This window comes from Sinohyriopsis cumingii, chromosome 19, assembly GCF_028554795.1.
Source record: "Sinohyriopsis cumingii isolate HCF-2022 chromosome 19, ASM2855479v2, whole genome shotgun sequence".
Lineage (NCBI taxonomy): Eukaryota > Metazoa > Mollusca > Bivalvia > Unionida > Unionidae > Sinohyriopsis > Sinohyriopsis cumingii.
The window spans coordinates 14049213-14064054 of NC_142979.1; the positions used below are offsets into that span (position 1 = coordinate 14049213).

The following is a 14842-nucleotide window of genomic DNA, read 5'->3' on the forward strand; positions in this document are numbered from 1 at the left end:
TACATCTGTGCTGTCCTACCTGTGGCCCATGGGCTGATTTTAAATGGCCTGCCAGATCTCGAGCAGCTATATAGTCGTCGCTTTTCAGTTTTCTGCTGCGGCCCGCGGCTTCAAGAAAAAAAACATTTGGCCCATGGTGTCAAAAAGGTTGGACAGCACTGATTTACATTACTCCATTTAGTTCAGCTGCGTAGCAGTCTGTTAATGAAAGAAATGTGCAAAAGAGTGACTTGAGCTTACAAAATCAACACAAGGTTTGATCGTGAACATTTTCAGATATGGTGCCACCAAAGAAGATCTACATCTGCACATGCACAGAATGATTTCATAACCATAAACCTGATATACAAAAGGAACTGAGCAATCAAATTTGTTAAAGCCATTCAAATTACATATGCAGCATGTATTTTATATAAACAACCACATTTCTCTTTCTGTTTGTCATGCCCACCAAACAAGGTCACAGGTTCAAAACTTGTGGTGACATCCCAATTTTTTAATACTTTTTTATAGTTATATGTTCATTCTTTTTAACATGCTCATCCCAATTTGTTAAAAAAATTGTTATCTTGAAACTTTTATTTATCACTCCCAACCCAGGATGGCAATAGCTATTTCTGTTTAAGGAAACACGTGTAATCAGTAAGCAATGGAATGGGTCTACTCAATATTTTGACCTTATTTCAAACCGATTTCGTGTATAAAAAAAAAGGGTGTAAGCTTGACTAATGATCACTGTAATATAGGAAGATTTCACGCTAGCTTTTCTTGATCATACTTGGTTTATTATAAAAAAAATTAAGACCGACAGTCACCAACCTTTGCTCAGCTGATGATCATCCCTTATAGACTGCTCATTTTTCATTTCTCTGGGGTAAGTCGAACAAGTATACCAGGATAGTTTCTTCCATGCACTTAACACATTCATCAGCTTTGATTACTAAATGCCACTGTCAAAACAATGCATTGTCTGAGACAAGAAAATGGGTAACAGACATTCATGTCTACATGGGATATGGGATTCTCCTCTTCTGATTGGCCCATTCCAGTTACTAATTTTCAGTACACTCCATCTTGATGAACTCAAAAATTCAGTTCCAGGTTTCATTACTTTGAACAATGTGGGATTTCTATCCATATCATAACCAATATATATTACCCATGTAAAAACTATAATAAAATTTCTCAATCCAGTCTGTCAGTTAATTATGTTGTTTGCAAGTGGACCAAACTTGTAAGCGAGTACACCTATTTGTCCTGTATAAAAAATATTTTATTAATAATAGCTCGTATCATGTCTTTCACATAGGCAGATATTATGGAGTGCTCTTAAAATCTATCAACATTTCTTTATTCTCTGAATTGTTCCAAATTTTCTGTGAGCTGTTTTAGAACAGAACAAGTGCAACAACTATTGAAATACAAAAGAGAACACGTTACATTAATATGTATGGTTAATAAGCTATTACAACAGTGAGCCTGTCATGTTCAAGCATTTTGGACCAGACCATCTACCATGGTGACCGGGGGGGGGGGATTTCTGCATCATTTTCATACATTTACAATCCTGACAGATTCTTGTATTAATCTGTGATGTTTTGCAATTTGCAAAATGTGCCATGTTCCAGAATCTGAATTTCTGCATCATTAAATTTTCAAAATGTTTGACAAGTCACAAAAACGTTAACCACATAGAAATTTTTTATAATAATTAATTGCTCATACACTTGAAAAAAATGATTAAAATTACAGATAATAATACAGTATTACTGTTATAGATATTGGAAAATTTGCATTTTTTAAGTTGTTATATTCATGGACTGGAGATGGGATGTTGTTGTTTCCAAAGAAGGATCATCATTTTTGGGGGACTGGGTGGTATTGCTTCCAGAGAACAATCATCATTTATTGGGGACTGGGTGGTACTGCTTCCAGAGAAGGATCATCATTTATTGGGGACTGGATGGTATTGCTTCCAGGGAATAATCATCATTTATTGGGGATTGTGGACTGGGTGATATTGCTTCCAGAGAAGGATTGTCATTTATTGGGGATTGTGGACTGGGTGGTATTGCTTCCAGAGAATAATCATCATTTATTGGAGATTGTGAACTGGGTGGTATTGCTTCCAGAGAAGGATCATCATTTATTGGGGATTGTGGACTGGGTGGTATTGCTTCCAGAGAATAATCATCATTTATTGTGGATTGTGGACTGGACTGGGTGGTATTGCTTCCAGAGAAGGATCATCATTTACTGGAGATTGGGGAACAGTTGGTATAGCTTCCAGAGAAGGTAAGCTCACTAAAACAGACTAAAGTTTGCTCGTACACTTGAAAAAATGATTAAAATTACAGATAATAATACAGTATTACTGTTATAGATACTGGAAAAATTGCATTTTTTAAGTTGTTATATTCATGGACTGGGGATGGGATGTTGTTGTTTCCAAAGAAGGATCATCATTTTTGGGGGACTGGGTGGTATTGCTTCCAGAGAACAATCATCTTTTATTGGGGACTGGGTGGTATTGCTTCCAGAGAATAATCATCATTTATTGGGGACTGTGGACTGGGTGGTATTGCTTCCAGAGAAGGATTGTCATTTATTGGGGATTGTGGACTGGATGGTATTGCTTCCAGAGAAGGATGATCATTTATTGGGGATTGTGGACTGGGTGGTATTGCTTCCAGAGAAGGATCGTCATTTATTGGGGTTTGTGGACTGTGGACTGGGTGGTATTGCTTCCAGAGAAGGATCATCATTTATTGGGGATTGTGAACTGGGTGGTATTGCTTCCAGAGAATAATCATCATTTATTGGGGCTTGTGGACTGGACTGGGTGGTATTGCTTCCAGAGAAGAATCATCATTTATTGTAGATTGGGGAACAGTTGATATAGCTTCCAGAGAAGGTAAGCTCACTAAAACAGACTAAAGTTTGCCACTGCAGTGGCATAACAAGACATGTTCCAATGCATTCAATTTTGCGGAGCACGAAATGTGAAAAGTCTGCCTCAGAGGTTCTTCATTAGTTATTATAAAACAAATGTTAAAGAAAATTGAGATTCCTTGATATGAATGGTGTAAAGATGGATAAAAAAAATGTGTCAAAATACATTTTACAACAGGAGAAAAATATGCTGATAATGCACTGTATTAATAACTGACATTCATAAATTTTACAGATTTTCAGATTTCAGCCTGTTAACAAAGAGATATATTTTAGATTTAGTAGTAATTACAGCAAATTAATTGCCACTTGTTTTTTCTTAATATCTATGTAAAAAAAAATAGAAGGCATTATTGCTTCAAAACATTCATAAGCCTTAAGAATATACCTGAATATATACTAACACTAATGCCCTTCAAAGTGATCAAAAAACTTAATGAGACGGACAGATGAATATCCATGAAGGAACATCATATTTTTTTTAAATGTTCTGGATAGAAATATGGAACAAACAGGAATCAATTCGTGTTCTTAAGTATGATGTACTGGACTAGTTCTTTTCTAATGCCAATACTCAGTAAATTAAAATAACCACAAGACTGGATAACAGAATAGAAGTTATGTATGCTTGAACACTCATTAAATTAAAATAACCACAAGACTGGATAATAGAATAGAAGTTATGTATGCTTGAATACTCATTAAATTAAAATAACCACAAGACTGGATAATAGAATAGAAGTTATGTATGCTTGAATACTCAGTAAATTAAAATAACCACAAGATTGGATAACAGAAGTTATGTATGCTTGAATAAACCACAAGACTGGATAACAGAAGATATGTATGCCTGAATACCCAGTAAATTAAAATAACCACATGGATAATAGAATAGAAGATATATGCTTGAATACCCATTAAATTAAAATAACCACAAGACTGGCCAGTATTAAATACTTAAGCTTGAAATCTATTCTGGTTTTTCATTATTCTTCAAGATAAAATTATGTATTTTTATGCAGTATATGATTCCAGATAAAACAGAAAAAAGAATATTCTCTTACTTTTATGCATTTCATTTTAATTTGTAAATCCTCAGTTAATCCCTAACTTTAAGGAAAATATAAGATGAACAATATGTACCACAAATATCAAGCAGAACAAGGTGAAATATTTTGTTGGGATACAATTTATTTTATGGGGACGGGATTACCCATGTACCATGTCAAAGAACTTCAGTTTATTTAAATCAATAGCTAGACAATCTACAGCTACAATTCAAATTTTGACAGGTGAGTGATTTTTGTACAATTCATTTACTCTGCAAACAGTGTCCTAATATATTTCTTCTCTTATCAGGAACAGGTGACGTCTTTATTCCCTCTATTTTTATAGAGACATTGGATATAATATTTGCAAACTATTCTTACAGAAAACCTGGAGATAAACATACCATAAAAAAGTTGTCTCTACCTTAAACAGCCTTTTTATTCCCTGGCATCTTAAGAGTGTTCATTTTATTCACTGGCATCTTTTTATTTAATGGCATCTTAAGAGTGTTCTTTTTATTCACTGGCATCTTTTTATTCACTCACATCTTAAGAGTGTTCTTTTTATTCACTGGCATCTTTTTATTTACTGGCATCTTAAGAGTGTTCTTTTTATTCACTGGCATCTTAAGAGTGTTCTTTTTATTTACTGGCATCTTAAGAGTGTTCTTTTTATTTACTGGCATCTTAAGAGTGTTCTTTTTATTCACTGGCATCTTTTTATTTACTGGCATCTTAAGAGTGTTCTTTTTGTTCACTGGCATCTTTTTATTTACTGGCATCTTAAGAGTGTTCATTTTATTCACTGGCATCTTTTTATTCCCTGGCATCTTAAGAGTGTTCTTTTTATTCACTGGCATCTTTTTATTTACTGGCATCTTAAGAGTGTTCTTTTTATTCACTGGCATCTTTTTATTTACTGGCATCTTAAGAGTGTTCTTTTTATTCACTGGCATCTTTTTATTCACTGGCATCTTAAGAGTGTTCATTTTATTCACTGGCATCTTTTTATTCACTGGCATCTTAAGACTGTTCTTGTTATTCCCTGCCTGCTTCAGGGTGTTTTTATCATCTTGCATGAAAATGCCACATATTACTAAATATTTTATCAGTCTACATTTTGGACTCGGTATTCACACTCTTCAACTTCATCTTATTTTTAATTTTTTCCAGTTACCAGTTCAAACTGATACAAGTATTTCCATATTTAAGTTTTCCATTGATATCTCCAACTTCTCAATCTGAGAAAGGCTTAATTCAAACACAACATCTCAGAAATTCCATTCCTGCTGCATTATGTCAGCTGATTCATGTAACCAAACTACCCAATTATTATGCAGATTTAGAAATTCATGCAACTGCCTTTAAATAGTAAGATTAGAGTACTTTCATTAGTTATTTTACGCCACAATTTAAAGCACTGTATACTGATAATGTTGTCTGAATCGAATAAAGAAAAATACCCATGTCATTTGTAAACCCCCAACCCACCATAACTACTGGTGTCTGTATGCTCAATAAGTTCTTTGCCAGTTATGTGAATGGCATTGAAAAACAAAACTATTATATAAAAATATTTTATAGATATTTACAAAAAGAAATATTGAAAAGTATCCTTGTATCACTAATTTCCTATCAAATGTTTTCAGTATATTTAGAACTTTTTTTTACTGTCTAATAATGCACAGCTGGTAGCCAGATTTAACAACTGTTACCATTTAATAATGCACAACTGGTAGCCAGATGTGACAACTGTTACCATTTAATAATGCACAGCTGGTAGCCAGATGTGACATTTGTTACCATCTAATAGTGACCAAACGGATCCAAATGTGACAATTTTAGAAACTCAGGCCAAGTTAAAATTTTCATGGCCACAAGCTACTTTTGATACCTAAACAGAAGACGTGTATTGAATATTCTATGGAGATCTCATCGGATACAATTTGTTCAATTCTAGCTTGTTTAACCTGTACATTTTGTGATGTTGGTGATAAAATGGAATTGCATCTAACAAATGAGTAAAGATCTGATGTGTTGATAAAACTCCTTTTCTTCTGAGTAATGATGTCTTTAATCCAGTTTTTATTCTTACAATAAGACAGTTTGTAAAGCTCAAACATTTACTATTGTAATCTGGAACAAGAGTTCATTGAAGGAAAAGAATTTTCTGGGAAAGCAGGTTTTAATATTTTGTTTCTAAAAGCTAATACAATTGAGCACATAATTAAAAATGAATATTGAGCTGCCACTATGTCTATATATTTTGATGAAAATGTCATGTTTTTTTAATGTTTTGTTCATGCTATCACCGTTTCCTCAGAAAACTGAAATTTAAATACTGCAGATAATGAGATAGCTATCATCTCATTATCTACAATATTTAAACTGAATTGAATGTGATACAGAAACCACTGAGTATCATTACTGTAAAATGGAAGATCGATTTTGATGGTTTGTAACCATCAATGGATAGGAATTTTATCCATCTGCCTTCATTACAAATTGCCCCGTTCTGCTTGATCTGCTTCTATGGCCTCAAACAGTGACTTGAAATTGCCGACTCCAAATCCCTGCAAAAAAAACACATATCTAAGAAAGCAGTAACCTTTCAGAAGAAAGACAGTGAAACATGTCTAAAAGGAACACCAAAAAACTGGACAACTGGACATTCTGGTCCCATAAACAACAATTGTTCTGTATAAAACAATGTTCGCAAGTATATAATTGTACATACATGTGTATGCATGTAAGAATAATTTTCCATAACAAAACCAGGAGGCAATGGACATTTAAATGAACAAGTTTTAACAATTCAATAAGAAACTAATTCTAGTAAATTTCCATAACATTTTTACAAAACAATAAGCCACTAAGATTTTCAAGATGGCCTCTCTGGTGACATCAATAAACATTGGATTGGCACCATTTTCACTTAGAACCAACAAGACATCACAAGGCCTTCTGGTGAAAATCCCACGTCAATATGAATTTACAGTTAAAAGTAATGATAAGATTTTCAAGATGGCTGCTGAGGTAGCCATATTCGACATCAAATTAGCACCATTTTCACTTAGAACAAGCAAGACATCACAAGGCCTACTGGTGAAAATCCCACGTCAATATGAATTTACAGTTAAAAGTAATGATAAGATTTTCAAGATGGCTGCTGAGGTAGCCATATTCGACATCAGATTAGCACCATTTTCATTCAGGGACTATCTTGGCATGACAAAATGTCTGTTAGTGATAATCCCAAATTCATATGAGCATCCATTCAGCAATAGCAAGATGTTCAAGATAGCCACTCCAGTAACCATAGTGAGCAGATGACCTGCAACATTTTCGTCCAGGACTAACAAGACTATGTGTGAATAAAGTTTCATGATAATCCTCTTGGTAGTTTAGTAGTACTAGTAATAAAAAACTTGTACCAATGGACTGACAAATATTAAATGATGGACAACACACCATCTCTGGTCTATTACAGTAAAGCTAGAAAGTAACAGCAGATATATTCTCAGCAGTTACATTTAAATGGAATAGTCCTAAAGGACTTGTACCTGATGGTTTTTCCTCTGGATGACCTCCAGGAAGAGGGTTGGGCGGTCCTGCATGTTTTTGGTGAAGATCTGCAACAAGTAACCATCATCATCATAGTCCACCAGGATCTTCAACTTCTGCAGCTGTAACAAAAATAGATGTTTTGTCTCACTTGTTTTTCTTTCAATCTGGTGCAAAAACTAACACACACCCCAAATGTCTTTCTAATAATGGACAGTAGCTAAGGAATTGTAAATGAACACTGTTATATTAAGGTTTCATGACTGACATTTAAGAATAAATAGCTTGCAATTAAAACTTTTTTGCACAAGTTACTTCCTTTTATCTGTAATTGTTAACATAAAATTATAAGAGAACTTGCCAACTAACTACATCAGTCTACAATATCCCTGATGAAAACAGATTAAAATACTCTCTAACTAACTGAAATTTGATTGATTTGTTGAGAAACTGAATCCTAAAATCACAAATGCTCCAATTTATGCGTGCCTTATATTAACCATAGTGCCTGAATAGCAAGGCACATATCCAATGCTAAATGTATGGACTCAATTGCAGAGTACATGTGTTCTATATTGAAAATAGGGCCTGTATAGCATAATATACTCTATACAGAACATAGGGACTATAGAGTTCATGTACTCTATACAGAACATAGGGACTTTAGAGTTCATGTACTCTATACAGAACATAGGGTCTGTAGAGTTCATGAACTCTATACAGAACATAGGGACTGTAGAGTTCATGTACTCTATACAGAACATAGGGACTGTAAAGTTCATGTACAATATACTGAACATAGGGCCTGCAGAGTATGTGCGTGTGTGTGATTTGGATTTTAAATGTAGTTTTAACAATTTTACAGTCATACTGCTACGAAATCTGCAGTGTGGCAGTTTATAGTAATGTCTAGCACTGGGGCATCATGCTGCAGACATGTAGCATGATGTCCCACCCAGTTACATTATCCTAATACCAGGCCGACCAGTCCTAACACAAAACTCTTAATGCTGAGTGCTAAGGGAGGTAGCAGTTAGTACCATTTTAATAATTGTCTGGTAGGACTCAACCGGGGATCAAACCCATGACCTCCCGCATCCGAGGCAGAAGCTCTAACCACTAGGTCACTGGAGCAGTAGGATTGTAGAGGATACGTATCCTATAATGAACACAGGGACTGTATAGCAGATTATATGTATTCTATATTGAATATAAGGTCTGTATAGCTGAATATATGTGCTCTATATTGATTATAAGGCTGTATAACAGAGTACATGTACCCAACAGTGAAACATGATCTGTAGAGCATATGTATCCTATACTGAATATTGGACCTGTATAGCACAGTATCCTGTATTGAATATTGGACCTGTATAGCACAGAATCCTGTATTGAACATTGGACCTGTATAACACAGTATCCTGTACTGAACATTGGACCTGTATAGCACAGTATCCTGCATTTAACATTGGACCTGTATAGCACAGTATCCTGTATTGAATATTGGATCTGTATAGCACAGTATCCTGTATAGCACAGTATCCTGTATTGAACATTGGACCTGTATAGCACAGTATCCTGTATTTATCATTGGACCTGTATAGCACAGTATCCTGTATTGAATATTGGATCTGTATAGCATAGTATCCTGTATTTAACATTGGACCTGTATAGCACAGTATCCTGTATTGAACATGGGACCTGTATAGCAAAGTACCCTAAACTGAACACTGCCCATGTATACTCTATATTGTATACAAGATAGGGTATATCAGAGTACTGGTATACGTGTCCTACACTGCCATGAGGAAATGTACCATGTGACATGAAGCCTACCATATATACTCGTTTTTAACCCCAAACTGAATAAACATCAAAAAGTGCATGACCTGTGCATCAGCTGACCCAAAAGTCTGAGACAACATCACAAAATGCACATGGTAAGTTCTAAATGCATTTATTTAGGCAAGTTTATACTAACAAAAATTAACACATATATCTATATGGGGGTTGGCATGTATGACTATTACATGGAAATGTTAAAAGTTAATAAATTTACTCTTTTTTTTCTTTTTGTTTATGCCTAATTCAGATCTGTGTATATTTTGATCAGACAATGATAGGAATTGAGCCTTTGTGTGTTGCTGTCACAGTACCTCTCCCTTCTGACTCTAGTTAATCATTGTTTGTTTATGCATTACACCAGAATTTTGTATCAATGCACCAGTGATTATTTCGCCTTGATATTTGAAATACTTATTAAAATATGATCAGAGCATGACAACAATGAACAAGAATAGTGTTTGGTTCAATGCTTGCATTTAGGCCAGTCAGCATATTTTCATAATGGTGACACCATGTGTACACTGAACACTGTAACTTGGGCTGACTGAAATAAACTCCACTGAATTAAATACACTCCACTGAATTAAATACAGCCTTTGGATTTGAATCTTAGGCACCACTGCACTAAAGTTAAATGATTTGTTCAAAATTCAATGATGAAGTTTCAGAAATAATGCTTCAAAAATTATTGTAATACCATCAAATCTGAGTTGCAATTTGCTTTGATGTAAGCAACCTTTTACATAGCTAAGGTAATCTTGCTAATATTATGGACTAAAAAGCAATTACACATCAATGTACTGGTATAGCCACTGGTCAAATTTCCCTCATCACCCAAGCCAGTTTCAGGGTTTAATGATTAACTGGCCTGGATTGCTGTCAGAAAACAAAAGAGATTTCTGCCAATTATAAACAAAGTAGACACCAAAACCACAGGGGCTCATATTGTTGCTTTCAAGTTAACTATCAGTCATGTACTTTACATAGTTCATGTACGACATGTAAATTGTAAGCAACAATACAAGCCTCTGTGGCTTCTAAACCCACCTTATCCTGTTCTGTGGGAACAACCCTAACAAATCTTTCCTTGATAAACTGTAAACATTTTATACTATATGTCCCACTCAGTGGAAATTTTTTTTTGATTTGTGGAAATGCTATCCTAAACTGTTTCCTACTAAGCTAATCAAAATTATACACTGTTCAAAAACAATCCTCACAATATCAAGATCCTCTGTCACTTTTACTTTGGAATGCTGTAGACGCTTTCTCAGGTTGTCATAGTATTTGTTCGGTACCTCCAGGAAGTTTAGTCCACGAGCTCGGAGATTAGTGATCTAAAGCAAGAAAATATTTATAAAATTACTGTATATGACCCATTTTAGTCTGAACACATGGGCACAAATTTTTAAAATGTAACCTTGTCTAATAATAAAACAAATCATACAGAGATGACATATTCTCAGTCCCCCACTTACGTAAATGGTCCAGTACTCTCAATTGGTATACTATTCTTGCTAGTACCCTACAATCCAATACTCTCAGTTTTTGTACTACTTATGCCAGTATACAGTACTCTCAATTGTTATACCACTCATGTCAGCACCCTATGGTCCAATACTCTTAATTTGCTTAATGCTTATACTAGTACCCTGTGGTCCAGTACTCTCTATTTGTATACTACTTATGCCAGTATACAGTACTCTCAATTGTTATACTACTCATGTCAGCACCCTATGGTCCAATACTCTTAATCTGCATACTGCTTATGCTAGTCCCCTATGGTCTAGTAATCTCTGTTTGTATACTACTTATCCTAGTACATTATGGTTCAGTACCCTCAATTGTGATTCTACTAATACCCTATGGTCAGCAATCTCAATTTTTGTATACTACTTATGCTAGTACCTTATGATTTAGTACTCTCCATGCATGCATTTTTATGCTACATTTTAATTTCCTGTTAAATATAGAAAACTCTATGTATCAAAATGGGCACTTAACACAACTTGCACACCTGACAAAAACAATCTTCTTCCAATCCTGTTTTTATCAGGAAACATGCCAAATTTTTCAGTGCTGACACTAAATGTAACCTGTGGATCAGAAGAAATGTTTTAAAGAAACTTGCTGTATTGCTTTAACAACCTCTGGTATTTCTATCAGAGTTGATATAGTTTTAAGTGAAACAAGCAAATGCCTGACCGAAATGATACTGACACCAATCGTCTGTTAATAAGAAAAGGCACATCCAGTAACCGGCAGTTACTCCACCTCAGTTGGTACAGTCTTGGATTCAATATTTAAGACAAAGAGTTGTGGGTTGTGATACCCACCCAAGCCTGACGAGATAGGCTGCTTGATCTTAATGAGAAATGCACAAGCTCTATTTTCCCTTCAAGGTGGTCAATAATGTATTTTAACCAAATATCCAACCAACCAGCAAGATTACTCTTGGGATAAATAAAGCAAGTGTGATAGGGACATAATGAATGGCTTGGGAGTTTTGCTCCAAAAATAAGTGTGAATGATGACAGATCACTTCCATGTTGGATTGGCCACAAGCATGGGGCTGACAGATCACATCCAAGTGTGACAGGGACACACTGGTTGACTTTGGAGTTTTGCTCCAAAAATAACTGTGAATAACCTCCATGTTGGATGGGTCAAAAAGCATGAGGTGACAGATCACAAACAAGTGTGAAAGGGACAGACCTGATGGCTTTGGAGATTTGCTGCAAAAATAAGTGAGACTAATGACAGATCACATTATTGTTGGATGTGTCAGTAAGCATGAGGTAACAGATCACATCCTGTTGAATGGGTCTATAAGCATGAGAGATCATATCCATGATGGATGAACAACAAGCATGTGGGTGACAAATCACATCCATATTTGATGGGTCAATGAGCATGAGGGTAACAAATCATATCCAAGTGTGATGTGGATATACTGAATGGTTTTGGAGTTTTGCTCTAAAAATAAGTGTAAATGATAACAAATCATGCCCATGTTGGATGGGCCAAAAAGCATGGGGTGACAAATCACACCCATGCTTGATGTGTTGATAAGCACAAGGTGACAGATCACATTCTTGTTGGATGGGTCAATAAGGATGGGGTGACAGATCACATCCATGTTGGATGGGTCAATAAGGATGGGGTGACAGATCACATCCATGATGGTTGGGTCAATAAGAATGTGGTGACAGATCACATGAATGTAGGATAGGTCCAAAAGTATGGGGTGACAGATCACATCCATGTTGGATGGGTCAATAAGGATGGGGTGACAGATCACATCCATGTTGGATGGGTCAATAAGGATGGGGTGACAGATCACATCCATGTTGGATGGGTCAATAAGGATGGGGTGACAGATCACATCTATGTAGGATAGGTCCAAAAGTATGGGGTGACAGGTCACATCCATGTTGGGTGGGTCACTAAGGATGGGGTGACAGATCACATCCATGTTGGATGGGTCAATAAGGATAGGGTGAAAGATCACATCCATGATCAATGGGTCAATAAACAGAGGGTGTTACAGGTGGACCACATGCAATGACATGTTCCTGGTCTTGACATAATGGGACAAACTCTGCAACTAGAAGTTACTTTCTGAACTGGCTGCCATCCATGGCAAATGTTCATACACCCCAATCATTTCACAGCACGGAATTATTCTGATTACAGATATGACCTCTTATACTAGCCATTATATTGGAAAACACTATATTTGAAGACTTGTTGAATTCATTTCCAAAAGTTTGTAATAAAACTGAGACATAAAACACTAGTATAAGATTCTGGAGGTGCTTAATGAAGTGGTCATCTGGACATCTCTCTTTGCAAAAATAAGATTTTACATCAAAACTTTTTATAACAGTGCTAGTATGAGTGCAAACATATGCGTTGTAGGCAAGACAATATTAAGTTACACATTGTTGTATGCAAGACAATATCAAAGTTATACATTGTTGTAGGCAAGACAATATCAAAGTTATACATTGTTATATGCAAGACAATATCAAAGTTATACATTGTTGTATGCAAGACAATATCAAAGTTATACATTGTTGTATGCAAGACAATATCAAAGTTATACACTGTTGTATGCAAGACAATATCAAAGTTATACATTGTTGTAGGCAAGACAATATCAAGTTACACATTGTTGTATGCAAGACAATATCAAGTTACACATTGTTGTATGCAAGAGAATATCAAGTTACACATTGTTGTATGCAAGACAATATCAAAGTTATACACTGTTGTAGGCAAGACAATATCAAGTTACACATTGTTGTAGGCAAGACAATATCAAGTTACACATTGTTGTAGGCAAGACAATATCAAGTTACACATTGTTGTATGCAAGGCAATATCAAAGTTACACAATGTTGTAGGCAAGGCAATATCAAGTTGCACATTGTAGTAGGCAAGACAATATCAAGTTACACATTGTAGGCAAGACAATATCAAGTTACACATTGTTTTCTTTGCTGCCTCTTTTAATGGTCAGTATTTTCCAAAGATTTCTCATCATTTTACAAAAGTGTTAAATTATTCAAATAAAAGGTTGATGATCAAGTACTTACAGCCTCTATGATGTTACTAGTGTTCATGGCAATATGTTGAACACCAGCACCTCCATAATAGTCAATGTACTCCTAAAATATAAAAATAATACATACAAGTTCATCTTTATACATTATTTATACTTACGCACATCAAGTCCTGTTGTTTTAGTTTCCTGACTGCTACAAGGCATAAAAGTAATGACCCTCCTGCATCCTCATCTTTGAGTACACATAACAGATTTCAGTGTAAAAAGGGGAATAAAATTATGAGTGTTTTCATTTATCTGTACTCTGAAACCAATAAACCCTAACAGATGTGTTCAGTACGTATGTCCTTTCATATTTTGGTGTGATCTTTTTACAGCATGTAATAACGATAAGAAAAAATCTGATTTATGTGAAGAAAAGTATGAAAACAACATGCTATCAACGAGTCCTCTCTTTTCTGTCATCTTTCTCTTGACTTCATGCAAAAATTCCTGGACACGTATTGGACTTTTATAATAATATACTCACACCCAACTGACATTACCCCTCCAGAGAATATTTCTGATAAAGCCTGGCTGACATTACCTCTCTAGAGAATATATAATAGATAAAGGCTCTGATCATATGAATTGTAATAAAATAATATAAATAAAAATGAAAAACCTGTCAACTGATAACTTTTTTTTGTAATGAATTTTTGTTGAGAACTACTGTCAACATTTTCATTTAATTCATCCCAAATATTCTGCCTGTTATATTTTATTCAAAACATCAAGAGAACAAGAGAAACCCTATTTGCCGAATTTTCTTTTTTCCAGTAAGTAGAAAACATTAACATTAAGGTGAATTTAAAACTTTCAC

At 35.0% G+C, this 14842-nt stretch overlaps 1 protein-coding gene across 1 annotated transcript in view; it reads right to left on the reverse strand.

Moving 5' to 3' along the window:
* Positions 1-6036: 6036 nt before the first annotated feature.
* The window catches only part of LOC149775159 (4-hydroxyphenylpyruvate dioxygenase-like), a 30649-nt gene continuing 21843 nt past the window's right edge, over positions 6037-14842 (reverse strand). Inside the window, exons 10-13 of the mRNA XM_089944056.1 lie at positions 14012-14083; positions 10631-10747; positions 7565-7687; positions 6037-6574 (exon numbers count right to left, since the gene is read on the reverse strand). Of these exons, the coding sequence (XP_089800182.1) occupies positions 6500-6574; positions 7565-7687; positions 10631-10747; positions 14012-14083 (387 nt within the window). The 3' untranslated portion in view covers positions 6037-6499. The remainder of the gene's footprint in view (positions 6575-7564; positions 7688-10630; positions 10748-14011; positions 14084-14842) is intronic.